Raw genomic sequence first — 19,407 nt, 5'->3', positions numbered from 1 at the left:
CTTGCATGTCCCTTTTTGTCCCAGGTTGATAACACCCGCACAGTGTATCTATGGAGCAGCAGTATTGTGACCTTAGGACAGGACATGTCTTAGGACTATACAACACCTCTCCTTTATGTCCATAATTAGGAACAATGTTAACTCGTAACAGTGCAGCAGAGGCAGAGAGCACAGTAATCTATCAGCTCACTAGATTTCTGTTGCTCCTTTCAGGGGAAATAGACACTATGCAAAAAATTAAAGCTTGTCACGTTAAGGAAGCACGTAATTTCTAGTCTCAGTTCTAATGATTCGTCCTGCAGTGGTCCAGAGTTCCCAAGTTCATCTCTTTGATTAAAGAGCGCAGGCCTTCCAAGTCACTGCGCTGTGGATTCTTCCTGCAATGGTGAGGTATTTCAGCTACCATTTCTAAGGTCAGCCTAGTTTTGTCTGGGGATTCCTTTTTGTGTTGAAGCCAGAACTGTTTAGGTTTTAAGTACTCCAATCATGTTTTTCTCCCTGCAGGGGGCCTTCCCTCTTTTTAATTACTCTGTAGACTATTGTTTGTATTTTTTACACTGCTTTTAACTTTTCCCGCCATAGACAAAAACTATGACGCACTTTTTTATTTACTGTGCCTTTTTACACTTGCACTCCCTCGCCGCTTTAAGCAGCCCAATCTTGTGTTCCCGGAACTCTAGTGAGGATACATGTGTCACCTCAGCTTTCCTCCTGGCCTCCTTTTACGCAGCTGTAAGACACCTGCGGCAATAAGGAGAAGCTGACTGTGAGGTAAGAAGGAGCTAGAGACAAATTCTGCTCTATATCTCTCTGCAATGTTATCCTCCTGTGAAAAGTGGCACAATTTCGTTCTATTTTTTTCCTGATTCTTCAGGGTTGTGAGAATTCTAGGAAAAAGTACATTTTCAAAGTACATTGCCTTATCTACTCCCAGGCAGAAGGACAACTATGCTGGAACATCTGATGATGTACCCACTCTGGTCTCTGTGTGTTATATCTGTAAGGTAGAAATTGCAAAAGGGAAGGATTGTGTTACTTTTGTTTCTGCTTTCTCTAAAACCGATAAATATTTATCAGTGGCTTCTTCTTCACCACTTCATTGTATATTGATTCTTCTTCCCCTTTTCACACAAAAGTGATTTTTCTGTTGTTATGGAGGTTTTGTCTATCACGAGTAGTTACAAATTGTTTCTCATTACCCTAACAAGGGTTGCCCTCATCTTTCCCCTCCTATAGCTTCGGATGAGGCAATGCCTGATATTTCCAGTGTAGCTGGAGCCCTTCCAGTAGATTCTTTAGCTGATGATGAATCTTTATGGTCTTTGGAGGAATACATTACTCCAGCTGCTGATTTCCAGACACCTATGGTGTCTCAACATCAAAAAGAAACTGGCCTTAACCCACAAACATTCCACATTCTAAATTCAAGCTAATGCTCCACGTCCTTTCTGCTGCCAAACATACCATAGCTTGTGCTTGGTTAACTAATAAAATCTCTTTTCAAGCCACCAAAAATAGAATTAATTGGACCTTCTCCCATGAAAAGCTCTCAGCGCGCCTTACTGACCAAATGCCTAAATTCGAAAAGCTATGGCAACCTTGGGTGAAACACAACCTTTGACACACGCCTTCTGACCCTATAATAATCTCCACCCCTTGCCTCAAGACCGACTTGGGAATGAGCTAGACCGAGCGTCACACCTGCTCCCGCTTCTCTTCCCCTCTCCACTCTACCCCCCTTCCCCCCCTACTGTTTTGTCTCTATTCTAGCTCTTTATCCTTTCTTTTATGTTCCTGACTGTGGTGGCGGTAGCCCCGCTAGTGTAAATCCTCCACCCTGTTTAAGTAATAATTGGGTGATTGCTAAAAGTATGCCATGTTTACTGTTGATACAACTGTTGTATAGCAATGCCAATGTCTACATCGCTATATATGCACACGCACGATGTTCGTGTCAGTGCATCGTTTAACTAGTACTTTACTGGATGAATAAAAAACCTGTTGAAACTAAAAAAAAAAAAGAAACTGGCCTTTTTAATTTAAACTGTAAGATCAGCTTTAAATTTAGGGGATTCTGCAGTATCTATTTAATCCTGCATGTGCTATTTTTGACAGATTTATAAACGAAGATTAAGAATCTCTGCATATACAGTTTTAGTCACTTTATCCTTTTCTGGATGCCTTTGTTTTTAAAACATGGTCTGTTCTCCTTGAACTTGAGTTTCCCCTTTCTTGCCTCAATAGGGCTTTTTCTATTCCTATTGGTGATGCCCCTTCATTCATTCGTCTAAGACTGTGAGTGCTGACCAAGCGGAAGCGAGTGTTGGCCCACATCTTATTGATTGTGTCAAACAGATGACAATTGTGTCTCATTTTGTGTGCCATCCAGTTCTTGATGCATGTCTAAAGTATTTATATTCCTCTATTCAGAATCAAAGAACCATTTGGCTTATGTGTTAGTCGACGGAGCCTCAATATAAGAAGGGACTTTTATGTTTGCCCTATGTAGAAGACTATTTATCTGTTCGATGCATGCCTTTAAAAAAGTATTAAGTAAACTACTAGGGGCTTTAAGTTCCCAGGGCAAAAAGTCTCCTTCCTGTGCTAGACCATCAGGTTCTTCCAGACTTCCCTTGGCAGGCTGATTCTGTAGAGAGTTTCTTCAACAATGGAACAAGTCACCCTCTTCGCTGGAGAAACAAATGCAGGTAAACCGGAGGGTTAAAGCCTCCTTGGCTTGATTGCTCAGTTCCCCTGCTCTGATGAAAGTGCAGAACTTTATGTCTGGATGCGACAGATGCCTTGGTGGCACCATGGGACAGGTACAATGTAATTTATGCCTTTCTTTCTCTAAAACTTCTTCCACAACTTCTACGTTGAGTGGAACTGGAAAGGATACTGGTCATTCTGGTGGTTCCCATTTGGCCTCTATGCCTTTGGTCCATGGATGTGGTGAGGCAGGCGGTAGACATCTCCTGTTAACTTCCTCTTCAACCAGACCTTTGTCCCAAGGTCCAATCTTGCATCCTGCTTTACAGTCTCTGGCTTTAGAAGTATGACTTTTGAAAGCATTTAAGTCTACATCTTAAGTCTACTCCTGCCAGTGGCAGTATAACCCATCGGGAGATAGATCAAGATCTCCGCTGTGTCTTCAAAGAACTCAGAGAAAAGGCTTTTACTGTGAGTACAAAAAATCTTACTATTGCCTTGGAAAATGTGAATAAGTAAAACTGTCTCTATTTAGAAAATAACTAAAAGATGAGTCATAAAATACCCTAAAAATTTGTTGGTTGTGATTAAAACAAATATGACATCTCAGAGTATTGTTTTCCCATTGAGAGCTATTCATATTTTCTAAAGATTTATAATAACATGTGTTTATGAGAAATATCGCTGTAACCTGCTGGCTAGATCATGTGTCATCCTCTGAAGTCCGTGACACTGTTTCATTTATCATACCCAAGAGAATCATGCTGAGCACCAGCAAGGTCAAGCTTTCAAAGCTTATCCATCCACACTCCATGCTTTATGCAAATGTTTCAATTACCCCCATTTTAGCTTTGGAAACTCTAAATTCATGACTTTCACCAGATTCTGCAGCTACGATGTAGTTAAACACATAATTCTAGTCACTCAATAACAATCTTAGTGCTTTATAACAGTGCACCAGTATATTAAATGTGCCATAGGATTCATTAGCTCTAGTGTTGCCAAGAACGCCATCTGCTAATTTATTCCCAGTTGAGTGGTTTAAAAGGGATCACAGGCTTCTGATGCTGCAATTGTTATTCAGGGAGAATACTACACACAGAATAGAATAAAAACAAATGCTTTAACATTCTAATGCAAAATAATGGGGTTTATAGAATGCCAATAATTAACTAAAATAAAATTCAACAGAGTTTTGGAACAGTAGTCATTTTTTTATTGAAGGTGAGTGCCATTTATTAATAGTACTTATATTCTGTTTTAAGTTTCTTCTAATATTGGACTTTTGTAGCTTGAATGCCAATGTATTCTAATATAAAGTGTAGTACTCTATAAAGTCTGTAGAAACCTGTAAAGCAGTTAAAACAACTGTACATGTTAAAGATTTTTGACATATAGAAATACAATTAAAGCTCCCATGTAGGGAGAATTATCACAACAATGGGGTAATGGATTTACTAAAGGATTACAAGTTGTTCAATTAGAAAAGTAACTGCTCATTTAGAAAAGTGTATGCTCATTGTGCAAAGTGAATGCTAGTAAATAAGCTGAACCTGCATTCACTTCCGCTGGATTTTTCAAGAACCTGACAGGTAATCATAGTCAACACAGGTTCACATTATTTACTAACAGTCACTTTGCAACATAGGTACAACATTGATACATCAATCTCATTATGTCCTCTTGACAAAACAAGGAGTGAATAAATCTTGTCAACAGGGACACAAATAGCAGACACCAACTAATATTTTAAACTTGTCCTTACTCTACTGGTGAAGGTGCTTTTATTATAATCAGTGCCACTTTTGGTGGGAGGCTTCTCACTTCCTCTGCCAGTAATGGAAAGGTCTGGATTCAGACACAGTTGGAGTAAATAGCAGGCTAGTGTTGCTTAAAGTGACATTAAAGGAGAACTATGAGGTGAGTGCTTTTTACTCACCTCATAGTTCTAGCTGACCTGTGACAATGAGACTGTCACAGGTCGGCTCAGTAGATCGGGAGGTGAGCGAACACATACCGGCGTTCGCTCACCTCTCGATCCTGTCACGGCTCTCTGCCGTTACAGGGGAGGGGCTGGGTTCCCCACTCCGATCCGCTAGCGCTGACTGGCGGAACGGACGGGGAGGGGGCGGGTACAGCTGGCTCTGCCTTTAGATAGGCAGAGCCAGCTGTCAGTCACACAGCTGGGCAGATCCCGGCACAATTGTCGGGATCCGCTTCAGCAGCGGCATCTCAGTATACCACGAGCAGCTGCTCGCGATACACTGCAGCGTCTCAGTATACCGCGAGCTGCAGCTCGCTGTATACTGAGCCTAGGGTGACGGGAGGACGCTAGTTTGTGTCCTCCTGTTACCCTAATGAGAACTATGGGGAAAAGACTTAACCCCATAGTTCTCCTTTATACCCTCAGATTTTTTTTAACATAAACCAATACTGTAATGTGTGCCTTACTGTAATCCATGGTAGTTTCCCTTCTCTTTGCTGCTCTTCCTTTTAAATCCTCATCTCTTCTCATGCTTGGGGAGAACTTCCCTTTGCAGCTGAGTGCCTCTTCCTGTAGTGCTTGCTCAGGTTGTGAACCTGCACACAGACACCATGTATCCATTTCAGAGACAAGGCAGTCTGCTGCAAAACAGAAGTTCTGCCCAGCATGAGAACAGATACAGATTTAAAAGGAAGAGCAGCAAAGAGAAGGGAAACAACCATGGATTACAGTAAGGCACACATTACAGTATTGTTTTATGTTAAAAAATCTGAGGGTTTAATGTCACTTTAACCTTTATGAGCTCTCCTTTCTTTAAGGCAAGCAGGGCTACTGGCGCTAGGTTGCCCCCAGGACTCAATACATAAAGCTATACATATACTCTGGCTTCAGAATGTCGCAAGCAGACCCAAGATAGGTAAAAGGGAAGACATATTGTGCAGTGATGGAGGCATACAAGATGGCGGGCACTCTGGATAGGAGGCAGACAAGACAGGTGCCAGCAGGGTTAATTCATGGACATAACCACTGGCAAAAAGGTAAGTATGCAAGCCTTCTCACAATGCCTCTCCTAGTGCTTGTTGAGTACTTATGTTTCTCATCATGCATTGCTGTAGTTTATCTGTCCACTCCAGAAATTTGTCAGAAATCTGTTAATTTGAGAATGCTTGCTTAGATGCAGAAGAGATATTCCCAAGGACACCCACCACATGTTGCTTCCTGTCTCTCACATACAGAAAGTGGATAACAAGAGTAACTCAGAGTAAGCTAAACTGAGTGGTCTGGATTTTAGCAATGTTTTAGACCCAGTTCACACTAAGGCATTATCATTTTTGCGTGTTTATATGCGTGTTTTCTTGTAGCTTTTTTTTACATTTATGCGCATTTTGTATATTTTTGCGCGGGCTAAAGCGCTTAAGAGACATTACGTTCAATGGACAATTGCAAAGTGCTTCTGTCGCACATTTCCTGGCGATTCAGTTGAAGTCTATGATGGAAAAACGAGCGGCAAACAGCCAAATAAAAGCTCAGCTGCGTTTGGCATTTTGCTGCTGGCGTTTTGCTGCTCAGTTGTGAACAGGAGGCATTGAAAATTATGGGATTTCTTGTGTTGGGTATTTTGAAGCTCTTTTTCTACTGCTCAAAAATGCCTAGGTGTGAACAGGGCCTTAGTGTTTGTTAGCATGAGTAGCTCACTGATTGCTTGGTTTTTCTTCTTACTTAGAATTTCTGTATTAAAAACCCTTTTTCTGTGTATAGTTTGTAATTTTATTCAGTCGATTTTATCCAAAGGTTCCTTACATGTAAACATTTGACTCCAAGACTAAACAAGACTTGAATTACATTCTACATGTATATATGGTGATAAAGGGGACTCAGATGCAACCTCTGTGATATCCATTTCTACAAACCTGATAGTCTCAATCTGTAAACAACAGATGCCATATTTGCAGATCAAATAAACAGGCTTTGCTTCCTGTGCCATGCTAATTATCTTTAGCATGCCTACTCGACAAGTTCTATCTGTTTAAAAGCAATAACTCTTCGGTCTGTACTTATTGGTAGCTCATGTGTTCTAAGTTGTCCAAGCTGGTAGCAAAGAAGTAGCAGGTTATGTGTGATGATCAAGTGGTTCCTTTTCTCTTAGAATAATATGATTTACTAAAGTGATTCTGTTGCTACATTTCAAAAAATTAAAAAAAGACATCAGTGCAAATAAAGCAATTAATACTTACCCATACCACTGCCTGCACTACCAAACTCCCATTGCAATGAAGATCTAAGTTTTCTGAAAGATCTTTAGCATCTGGCAAACTCCTAGGTGGGTCCGGTGCCTGAACCCCTGTTGCACGCTTTGGTTTCCTTCCACTGGCTCTACATTTCTACTATCCTGAAATGACGTATAGTTTGGTGTAGAAAACCACAGAGTACCATGGAGATGCCAGCATCTGACACTCTCAGAAGTGTTGATTGCTAAATATTTTTGAGCAAGCTTGTGTCTTCAACACAGCAAAGAAAGGCTGCATGGGTGGTGGTGGTGGTGCAGCAGATACGTTTTCAACTGTTTTCTTTGAAAGGATGCTTTTTTTTCAAACATAGCAACAGAGTCACTGTATTGCCGATGTATTTCCTGTTGATTTACAAATGTGCTCAAAAAATTGCATACCCTGGCAGTGATCATGTGAAGCCAATTATTATCACATAGTTGTTTGGCTCCTTTTTAAATCATGATAACAGAAATCACCCAAATGGCCCTGATCAAAAGTTTACATACCCTGGAATGTTTGGCCTTGTTACAGACACACAAGGTGACATACACAGGTTAAAATGGCAATCAAAGGAATAATTTTCCACATCTGTGGCTTTTAAATTGCAATTAGTGTCTGTGTATAAATAGTCAATGAGTTTGTTAGCTCTCATGTGGATGCACTGAGCAGGCTAGTTACTGAGCCATGGGGAGCAGAAAGGAACTGTTAAAAGACCTGCGTAACAGGGTAATGGAACTTTATAAAGATGGAAAAGAATATAAAAAGATATCCAAAGCCTTGAAAATGCTAAATGCCGAAAGTGCAATTTTCCTGCCGATACATCGGCGCATCCCAGATTTCCTCCCCGCTGGGCGCTGCTCTGTGTCCCAGCGGGAAGGAGAGAAAGTGAAAGCCAGCGGAGCTCAACACCACTGGCGGTGGGGGCGCTGCTCTGTGTCCCAGCGGGGAGGAGAGAAAGTGACAGCCGGCGGTGCTCAACACCACTGGCACTCCTGCCACTTGTTGTCCCTCTGGTCTCTGTTCCCATCCCCAGAGTCCCCCAGGACACAAGGTGCAAGGGAAGCCTCCTCTCACATCCGGTCTCCCATAAGGTACGTAACACAGGGCTTCTAATGCTGTCTGCGCACCGCAGCATTAAGGACTCCTGTCACCTCCGAAGGACGCTGTTGAGGGGGGGCGGAGAAATGTTAGCATGCAGCCTCACAGACTGTCAGCAGTTTTTCCTTACAGTCTGTAATCGGCTGCAGTGATCTGTGTCTGAGGGGACATGCAGCCGATTACAGACTGTAAGGAGAAACCTCTGACAGACTGCGAACTTCCCCCTGTGCCGTCTACTCACCCCTCCGTGCTCCTCTCCTGCTGACAGCCGCGCGATCGCCCCCATTCTAGCAGCTGTTGTTGGCTCTTTTAAATTGCAGTACCCAATAACAGGCTGGCTATTGCATCCACCCACACCTGCTGTCAATCAGCACAGGAGGACCTGATGGAGAACTTTATCCTTCAGTTCCCTCCTCTGGTGATTGACAGCAGGCGGTGGGTGGGTACAATAGCCAGCCTGCTATTGGCTATTGCAATTTGAAATATCCAATAGCAGGCTGGCTATTGCTCCCAGCAATCACGTAAAAAAAATAAAAATAAAGTTTCAAAAAATAAAGTTAAACTAAAATTAAAAATAAAAAAAGTTTAAAAAAATAAGGTTAAATAAACTAAAAAGAAAAATACAAAAAAATTAAAAAAGTTAAATAAATAAAAAGTAAAAATGCAAAAAAAATAAAGTTAAATAAACTAAAATTAAAAATACAACATTTTTTTTAAAAGTTAAAAAAAAATAAAAAGCACAGCCTCCTGAAACCCACAGCCTCCTAAAACCCCACACAGCCATCAATTTTCCATTAAGGTTGTGAGGGGGGCCTCATGTTTAAGTTTCGCCTAAGGCCACGCAAAGTCTAGAGCCGCATCTGCACGGGAATCTTTTGAAAATTGATGGCAAGATTAATGCAGCATGTTATCAGAAAATACTGGCAGACAAATAGTATTCTACTGCATGAAAGCTGCGCATGGGACGCTCATGGACTTTCCAGCACAACAATGACCCTAAGCACAAAGCCAAGTTGACCCTCCAGTGGTTACAGCAGAAAAAGGTGAAGGTTCTGGAGTCACCATCACAGTCTTCTGACCTTAATTTTATTGAGCCAATCTGGGGAGATCTCAAATGTGCGGTTCATGCTAGACAATGAAAGACTTTGCATGACCTAGAGGCATTTTGCTAAGACGAATGAGCAATTATACCACCTGGAAGAATTCAAGGCCTCATAGACAACCATTACAAAAGACTGCATGCTGTCATTGATGCTAAAAGGGGCAATACACAGTATTAAGAACTAAGGGTATGCAGACTTTTGAACAGGGGTAATTTCATTTTTTTATATTTGTTGTCATGTTTTGTTTTATGATTGTGCCATTCTGTTATGAGCTACAGTTGAATATGAATCCCATAAGAAATAAAAGAAATGTGTTTTGCCTGCTCACTCATGTTTTCTTTAAAAATGGTACATATATTACCAATTCTCCAAGAGTGTGCAAACTTTTGAGCACAACTATAGGTAATGTGAATTTGAGTAAAAGGTCCACCTTAAATAACATGTTCTACTAAGTTAAAGTTGTGGAATAGGCATGCATGTTAGAGGATTTATAACATTTATTATAAAAGAAACAGTGATAATATACAATACTATAATGCTTGCTTACCACCAGATGGGAATACAAAAAGCATGTTATCGATGTAACTAAGAAGTTAAACTAATTAACAGAGTTGTGTTGTATGTGGGGCTGTTGGGGAAAAAAACAATTATAGTAAATGTTTTTTGTTTGGTCTAGAAACAACTAGTTTTTGTGACTACATTCTCAGAAAGCAATGAGAAGTTGACGAAAAGCCTAGCTGAATGACATTTACAGGGTTATTCACAAAAGGGTGAAGAGTTTGGAGAAGGCAGGAGAAGTGAACAATCTAGGACAAAATAGCTGATTTGGAAAAATTCTCCAATTTAGCTCATTCCAGTTTAGCTATTTTGTCCTAGATTGTCCACTTCTCCTGCCTTCTCCAAACTCTTCACCCTTTTGTGAATAACCCTGTAAGTTTTCTAAAGCAGTTCATAAAATTAACAGTTGTTAATGTTTTTGTTTTAAATCCCATGTTTGGACAAAGTAAAACCTCCTCCCCACCCTTCTTTCACCCAATAACCAAAAACTTTTTAAATGAATTTAAAACCCCTTTTTTAGTCACCCAAGTCTACCATCACTTGTCCCTTGCTGGTGCCAAGAACAAGTACCTGATTAAACCACTGTACAGTCTTTAGGAGCCTGTAAAGATGGGCAACCAATGGGCAGTGCCTACATCACCGAAAAACAGTGATGTAGGCACCCAAAGAGGGACCCACCCACTCTGCAGTCCAGAAATGTGAAGGCTCAAGCATCCGTGACCATGGATTTAGGTAAGTTAATGGAACTTTTAGATTAGGATATTTTTAACTAGCACGGCAGTTAGTTGGGTGTGTGTGTTTGGAGGGGGGGATAAGTTAGTGCCCAGAAAGGTATGAGATTTTATAATGTAGTACACAGTGTGAGGATGCAGCTCCAAACGGTAGCACATTAAGGACACTTTCCTTTAACAAAAATGTCTGGCCACACAGGCTGTATTCAAAGCGCTTGCCACACAGGCTTGTCCTCTTGCCACACAGGCTTTTCCTTTGTCCTCTTGCCACACAGGCTTGCCTTTTGCCACACAGGCTGTTTTTCACCACACAGGTGAACTGCTCCCCAGTCCGCCAGACACATATACTGGTTCCAGGGAGGAGCTCCTTCCTTAGGAGGCTGGGAGTACTTGTAGAGGCCCTAACAAGCCAGCTAGCTTCAGCTGGGCTTGTTACCTCCAAGCCTCCAGCCCTCTCAGCCCTTCCCCCTAGAGGACAACCTTTGTACTACACTTGTCCCCGGGATGCACAGATACTTTTCGAGTACCAGTGCAGATACTTGGCATTTTCCTGAGAACTACCAGAGTTGCAGGGGTTGCAGCTGGGACCTGGCTCTGGCACTCCACCACTGTCCTGAAATGATTAGTCTGTATTGTTTTAGAAAAACTGTCACATGACAATAAACAAAAATGTACCAGTACTCGTACTCGCAAAACTGGTATCTGTGCATCCCTTTATTTATATTTATAAAAACAAAATCCTACATTAAAACAGAGATGTACAAATTCCAGGAGCTCTGTGTGCTCCTTACAAAAGACAACTGCCTTCTAATTTTTGAATTTTTCTCTATGGTAGTCTTGGAGCTGAAAAGTATCAGTACATGTACTGGTACTTGTACTGAGTACTGTACTTGGTATCTGTGCAACCCTAATATATATATATATAGATCTATATTAGATCTATATATATATAATGTACAGGATGCCAGGGATGGTGGGTCCTGGAAGGTCGGTATGTGCCCCCTCTATTTGGGTTGTGGTCCCTTAAAGGGGCAACAAAGTGTTAACTGCCAGGCAGGAGGAACCTGTGGAGGAGTTGTAGTAGCACAGGTGTGCAGAGAAAGCTGTGTGAGCTGCTGAACTGGTCTGGGCTTTGCTGAGAACTGTTTGTTGTGTGAGAAGTTACTAAACTCTGGTGTTATACCTGCACGCAAGATTTAAGTCGGTGAGCCTCTGTTTTATGTTATGCTGGAGATAAGCAAACTTTATTTTATTGTATGCTGATGATAAGCTATTTTTGTTGGATTGCCTTGGCAACCTGCCTTTTAAAAAATAAAGACTGTTCCTGTTTAACCCCTTCACAACCCATGAAGGGATAATTACATTATGGGTCCTTAAGAGGTTAAACAGGCTAAAAGCCACCGGGACTCTGTTCGTATTTATACAGCTCGTGGCCAGATTTACAGTAGAAGCAATTCTGGCTGCAACTGAGCCACCAGATCTCTTCTACGATCCGGTAAAGTGGCCGCCCCCCTCCACCCAACATCCCCACCGTGTTTCCCAGGCTCAGCTGCTCCGCATCTTGGGTGTTGGCAGGAAGCTGGAAAGTAGAGTGGCGAGCGTCCGTTCGGCGATCTCTTCCCCGTTCTATGGGCCCGGGAGCGACGCGTATTGCATCACTTCTGTGGACGCCATGGGGGAGTGTGATTGCTTGAGAGTTATTATTAACTCTCAAGCAACCACAAACTACAGTTATCCGGCACCTACCGATCCCTGTGGGTGCCAGATAACTGGGAATTTACTGTATATACTGTGGTATTACGGAGATATTAGCACATATTGATCCTGTTTCTGGCGCACACGTAAACAATTCATTTTGTTATTTAATTTTCTTTTTTTTCCTTTAGATCCATTAGAGAGCTTCTGCGCATATGTCAAAAGAGAGACAATATTAAATATATTACAAAGGTAAGCATATAATAAGGTCATTATTGTATAAAATGTTTACAATACTTGAAAAAAACCCAACATGGTACTGGGATTCCAGTTAGCACCGATAGTAGTACCAGGTTTCAGTATCAAGAAAAGTGGAACATTTCTTTTTACCTGTAGCAGTCCTTACCCCTAATTTAAAGTGCTTTATATTTAGATTAGTGCTTTGCAGCTAACAGCGAGGCACTATGTACTCCATAGATTATAATTGGAAAAATAAAAACCACCAAACAAATCTCTCCAGTGGGAAAACAGTCAGCAATAAAAACCTAACAAGAGTTTCAACACTTAAACACTCTATCTAAAACTAAAAAAAGTTTTGGTGTTAATTGTAACACATACATTTCAGAGTATATTTCCCACTGTGAAGGGCTGCTCTCCAACATTGGGAGCAAATATTGTCAACAAAGCAAACAGAGTATAACATTGATTATTATTAACAAATGAAGAACATAGGATGTACCTAATTTGTACTAGGTAGTACAGTCCTTGCCAGCTCACACATGTAGCTGTCAGTCTATCAGCATCTCTTTCAGCAATGATCATTGCTAGTATGATGTAAACACAAACACGGTAGTGAAACATTTCTCACATCAAGGAAAATGGTGGCATATAGCCTATAGCTCCCATGATATTGCCCGAATCTTTAAAACCTACTATAATTCACTATGCAACATCAACTCCAACTGACCACACTCGAATGCATCGAGGAGAAAACTATCCGCCAAACAAGCCTGGTATGGCCAAACTTTTGAAGGCAGCCATACAGACCTAAAAAGAAAAATATCTATGTGCAGTTAAAATCAAAAAACCAGGTAAGGCCCCAAGCTCAGACAGTTACACTCTAACGTACTGTAAAACCTTTCAAAACACGCTAGTGAACATGTTCATAGAGGAGTACAGTACAACTGTCTTAGAACAAATACTACTTTCTGCTAGTATTCTTCGGACGTGGACGTGTTTTCTTCAGCTTTGCTGTTCTCTGATTGTTTTGAAGACTTTCTACTATCAACAGCTGCTGGTAGATTCATGCCGGATCTATGTAATTCTGGATAGTTTCCCCAATCAGCCAATGGTGTTGGTAGATTCATGCTGGATAATGTAAAATCCTGGATACTTTCTCCAGTTGGCTGAGAAACGCAGGTTTTCCCAGTTTTTTGCCAATGATCTCTATGCAAAGGCCCTGAATTTCTTGAAGTTTTACCATTATCTACAGCTACTGGTTAATTCAGGGCCAGATATGGACAAACCCTCCATCTAAACAAGGATCCCAGTCAGTCCAGAGCCAAGGCAGTTTTCACTGACCTCCATCTCTGGAGACTTATCTTCATAAGTGAATGTGGCAGGCTAATGCTGTGTTGGGGATTCTTCCTTATATTGTGTCTAAAACTGTCTGATGACGTTTATTAGCAGAGCACTGTGATAAAGTGAATTGATTCCTGTCCTTCTCTCTATCACACTACTGGCTTTATGCAGAAAATTATTGACATTTGTCTTTTACATTGATGTCACTTATGTTCCTGGTTCCTCCAGGCAGTTACAAGGACCTGTACATTACAAGGCTTTAGGGTGTTGCTATGGTTACCTGTGGTTGTTACACTTTGTGTACTTTACAAGTTGGCCACATGAGAGAGCTTTCATTTTTTTTTTGTCTCCTCGGGTTTACTGGGAAAAACTGTCACTGTTTATTTCCCTCCTCCTCATTCTCCCTGGCTACTGATGACATACTATTTACTCAGTAAGGAGCAGAAGCGCTCGCAAAAGTTATATAGCAGCTGGGCATTGCTGATGCTTATCCTGGGGCGTGCACACTTTCCTTCCTTGATTAAGGAACCTGGCACATAGATTCAGCTCACAAATACAATACACCTAATGTATGCTTGTCATAAACATCATGCCATTACATTGATGCAGTAGCTGGGCTGTGACAGATTTACTGTGTTGTAATGCAGATTGATACGGCTGCTATCTAGTGGTTCAGTGAACGTGCAGGCAGCTCTTTTTCCATTCATGCCTATAGCACACTCTACTAAGCACCCACTATTAAAATCCGCACACAAACGCTCATAGAGTCTCCTGTGGCTATTGTTAAGCTGTTGTAGATTTTTATATGCCTGCTCCTATTGACAGATATTATTTGTGGAGTTTAGATTTTAAGTCCTTCCTGGTTAAAGGAGAACTATGAGATGAGTGATTTCCACTCACCTCATAGTTCTAAGCCGACCTGTGACAATGAGACTGTCACAGGTCGGCTCAGTAGATCGGGAGGTGAGAGAACACATACCGGGTTCCCTCACCTCTCGATCCTGTCACGGCTCTCTGCCGTGACAGGGGGAGGGGCTGGATTCCCCTCTCCCCGCTCCGATCTGCCAGCGCTGACTGGCGGAACGGAAGGGGGAGGAGGCGGGTACAGCTGGCTCTGCCTCTAGATAGGCAGAGCCAGCTGTCACTCACGCAGCTGGGCGGATCCCGTCATCTACGTCGGGATCCGCTCCAGGTGCGGCGTCTCAGTATACCGCGAGCTGTAGCTCGCGGTATACTGAGCTTAGGGTAACGGGAGGACGCTAGTTTGTGTCCTCCCGTTACCCTAAGGAGAACTATGGGGAAAAACACTGACCCCATAGTTCTCCTTTAATGTATTCCCCTGCAGCTATACATGCCCTAACACAGATGTTTAGTGCTCTCCCCATCATTCTGAGTGACCAGTAGGTTTCCTGCTGCTTTCTCTATGGCCTCTATGTGTTCTTTAGTGGGAAAGGCACTGGCTGGAACCCTGTTACAGGCCCTCTCATTGCCTTGTTTGCTTTGCCTTTACTTTTATCTCTGTCGATTATATGAGGGGTGACTCTACTTGAGCAAGTGCACTTCAGGACTTGGTCTTTTTTGGCTCTTGTATCAAGTCGGTTCCTTATGGTCTGGTTCACCTTCTGCTGGGGACCACCTCTGACTCATGGGCCATTAGTGTCCTCTTCCCCCCCATTCACTGCTAAATTTAACTGACACACTGGACTTCTCTGGTTCAGTTTAGAATCCCTCTGTGGATCTGTTATTAGATATGAACTCTATGCCCTTTCTTAAAGGAGAACTATGGGGTTTCTTTCCCCCATAGTTCTCCTAAGGGTAGCGGGAGGACACAAACTAGCTTCCTCCCGTCACCCAAAGCTCAGTATACCGCGAGCTACAGCTACTGTATATACTGCGGTATACTGAGACGCCGCAGCTGAAACAATTATGTCTGGATCCGCCAAGCTGCATGCTGCATGACAGCTGGCTCTGCCTATCCAGAGGCAGAGCGAGCTGTACCCGCCCCTCCCCCATCCGTTTCGCCAGTCAGCGCTGGAGGATCGGACAGGGGAGGGGGGAATCCAGTCCCACCCCTGCCACAGCTCTCTGCAGTAACAGGATCGAGAAGCGAGCGAGCGCCGGTATGGGTTCGCTCACTTCCCGAGCTACTGAGCTGACCTGTGACAGTTTCATTGTCACAGGTCGGCTAGAACTATGAGGATGAGTGAAAATCACTCACCTCATAGTTCTCCTTTAAAGAAGAATCGTTCACACTGATTTTGGTCTGTGCCTATTTAGCCCACATCTGACAATTTATTTTCTCCTTATTGTGGTAGTCTTATTCTTTACATTAATTGTATTGACAGCTCCTGCTTGTGATTGTGTTTTGTCTAACCACAAAGTATGCATGGACAAATGGCTGTAATTTTTAATTTCAGCTGTGCCAGCCTGCTAAAAGCTTCCTGGATTGCACGATTTTCCTGTCAGTACTCATGTGTGGGCACCCTGGTTATGGTGCTGAGCTGTGGACTTCTTGTATCAGATGTGTTTGTTGTGCATGATCTTCGAGGGACAATATGTCTTTGTATTGTTTCTAGATGCTATTTATCTAGGATATTACTGACATCAAGAGCACGTTTTTTCCTCAGAAAAGGAAGCCTAGAACTCTCTCTCTGTTAAGAAACCTCCCTCTTGTTTCGCCACTTCCCTGTTGAGACTCTCCTTCTCAATTCCTAGTCTGTCTTCTAGGTCTTGCACTTAGTCTGCTAAACATGCAGAAAAGCATTCCTTGGCATGCAGTTGAGCCCTCAATTTCCTGTGTGGGGGTCACTCAGACAACTTGCATGACGGATACTTAGGTGCAGGAAGTGGTATCCCAGGGCTGCAATCTGGATTCTTGCTCCTTGCTCCCCCCTTTATCCCACCTTCAAACTTCCTGTGTACAGGTGAAACTCGAATAATTAGAATATCGTGCAAAGTTCATTTATTTCACTAATGCAACTTAAAAGTTGAAACTAATATATGAGATAGACTCATTACATGCAAAGCAAGATAGTTCAAGCCGTGATTTGTCATAATTGTGATGATTATGGCTTACAGCTCATGAAAACCCCAAGAACCCCAAATCCACAACCTCAAAAAAGTAGAATATTACATGCAATCAATAAAACAAGGATTGTACATAGAACAATATCGGACCTCTGAAAAGTACAAGCATGCATATGTACTCAGTACTTGGTTTGGGCCCCTTTTGCAGCACTTACTGCAATTACTTTTGCACGATATTCTAATTATTCGAGTTTCACCTGTATATCTTAGTAATTGATAACTTTGTATAGAAAAAAATAATTTTTTCATTTTATATCTTGTACTGGACATCGTTGTAGAATATAGGGGCATACGATGGATTGGGTTTGTAGACCAGTACGCATTCAGCTAATTTTTTTGGGTGAGTCCCATATTGAGTGTTAGTATCACGATACCGTGCACAGGTGCCCCACGCTGCGTGCAGCTATCTATACAGAAGGACCAAATACTTGACCACACCAAACAAGGCTTATGAACTTATAGTTTATTAGACATAACAAACTCATATAAACGCAAGCAACCCCACCAACACCCACAAGTAACATAAAATAGCAAAACTAAACAGCAGAATCACACACAGAGTATAACAGGGCAAGTTAACCTGGGGAGCAGGGCAACAAGAGGGGAGCCACAGATCAGGAGACCTCAGGGGAAGGAGTCAGGAGTCAGGGTCCAAGGAGGCAAAGAATACAGGCAACAGGATACAGGCAAAAGAATACAGATTATGGCGACAATACTGAGGCACCATCCTCACTGTGAGAAGGGGCCAAATACCCTCCCAGGCCAGCACCAAGTGGAGACTAATTGCAGACAGCTGGGAGACACCCGCAGGTGAGCACAGGAACTGCAGGACTTGGTTCCAGCGCCACCTGGAGGTGCTCTGGTCCCTGACAGGCCCAAAAAGATTTTAAATTAAGGAACAGTCAGATGCCTCCACTCAAATGGCCTGGCATAGGAGGAATGGGGATTGCTTGCAACGAACTGCTCATAATAAAGATTGGATTCGTTTACAATTAAATTGAAGAGGTCATCAGTAAAAAAACAAATTAAAAAATTGTATTGCGGTAAAATTCTCCATTTCGACTCCTGGATTGGCAGTAAATGGGGGAATGACCGTTGTTGCAGAATGTGAGGGTAGCCATTCAGGATTAGAAAGTGCCTCTGTTATGTTAGCATTGGATCTTTGGGCCCTGATTCTTTGTGGCTGATGTTGGGGATGAACGGTGGTAGTGGTACTTGGCTGCTGCATGCCAGCTGGATGTTGGACAGCACGCCTGGATCTTTTAGTGAGCACAATGTCTTCTTCTGAATCAGAGGATGCTGAACCGCTGCCCTCCACAGGTTCATACTCTGATCCAGAATCTGACAGGGAGGCCTCTCCATCACTCTCACCAGACATGCTGAGGATTTGAAATGCCTCCTCACTGCTGTACATTTTTTAGAACATTTTTATTAGTGGGACTGTACAATGCACTGACACGTTGAAATGACACTGATTACACTGCGGATCATTGATGAGACTGTACAATGCACTGACACTGCGGATCACTGATGGGACTTTTCAATGCACTGACACTAAAATCACACTGACACTGCGGATCACAGATGGGACTTTTCAATGCACTGACACTGAAATCGTACTGACACTGCAGATCACTGATGGGACTGTTCAATGCACTGACACTGAAATTTGCAGTGACACTGCGGATCACTGATGAGACTGTTCAATGTACTGACACTGAAATCACACTGACACTACAGATCACACTGCTGAGACTGTGAAATCGCACGGATGACACTGCGGATCACAACGATAAAACTGGGAAATCGCACTTACACTGAAATCGCACGGTTGAAAGTAAAAATCAGTGATCTGTAGCATAGTGTAACTGTGAAGTGTGTATCACTGTAAGTGCTTACTGTGGACAATTGTTCTGAAGCTCTCACTATCTCCTCTCTCTCACATCGAAACAGTGTGTGAGAGAGAAGATAGAGACAAGGCTGCAAACCGCAGCCATTGTTTAAACTTTTTAAAGGACATTTCCACCTTTTGTAAGTGATTTTGAGTTTTTGGTGGTAATGTGGAGGTGCAGGGGGGGGTGTACATGTGTGTGCATTCTTAGGAGTCACAGGGCTGTTTTTCATACTTTATTTTATAGATTATTTTACAGGCCAGAGGCCTAGAAGTTCAAAATTCCCTCCACAATATCTTCAATCCGTCTCTCTCACAGGGTCAGGTTTCAAATCAGTAAACTGCAATCAGCTGTTTCCCCCTCCCCTCTCTCCTCTGTGGAGAGACAGCAGGATGAGTCATCGCCCTGTTTTGCCCACACCTTTGTTTTCGAACGAGCAGGCTAGAAACCCGCCGACAATCGTACGATTCAATGCACGAGCATGCTGGTTCGACAAAAGACGTGCGACCGTACAGTAGAAACGGTCGCACGTCTTCGTTCACACTACTCGATTCTCGTACGATCGCGGGATTTCCGGCGATTCTCGTACGAGAATCGAGCAGTGTATGGGCACCTTTAGACTGCTTTTATTAACCCGACAGTCTAATGCTGGGCACACACCTTACAACCATCGCAAGACTTTTGTCATCGGCGGGCTTCCGA

General features: G+C 42.6%; 1 protein-coding gene across 1 annotated transcript in view; it reads left to right on the top strand.

Annotated features, from left to right (window-relative positions):
• LOC108791013 (kinesin-like protein klp-3) overlaps nucleotides 1-19,407 on the top strand; it is a 52,187-nt gene that overhangs the window by 27,153 nt on the left and 5,627 nt on the right. Inside the window, exon 9 of the mRNA XM_018561373.1 lies at nucleotides 12,337-12,397. Within this exon, the coding sequence (XP_018416875.1) occupies nucleotides 12,337-12,397 (61 nt within the window). The remainder of the gene's footprint in view (nucleotides 1-12,336; nucleotides 12,398-19,407) is intronic.

The sequence above is a fragment of the Nanorana parkeri genome, unplaced genomic scaffold (assembly GCF_000935625.1).
Source record: "Nanorana parkeri isolate BGI_ZX_2015 unplaced genomic scaffold, ASM93562v1 scaffold520, whole genome shotgun sequence".
NCBI classification, from domain to species: domain Eukaryota; kingdom Metazoa; phylum Chordata; class Amphibia; order Anura; family Dicroglossidae; genus Nanorana; species Nanorana parkeri.
This window is presented reverse-complemented; position numbering and strand designations above follow the sequence as displayed.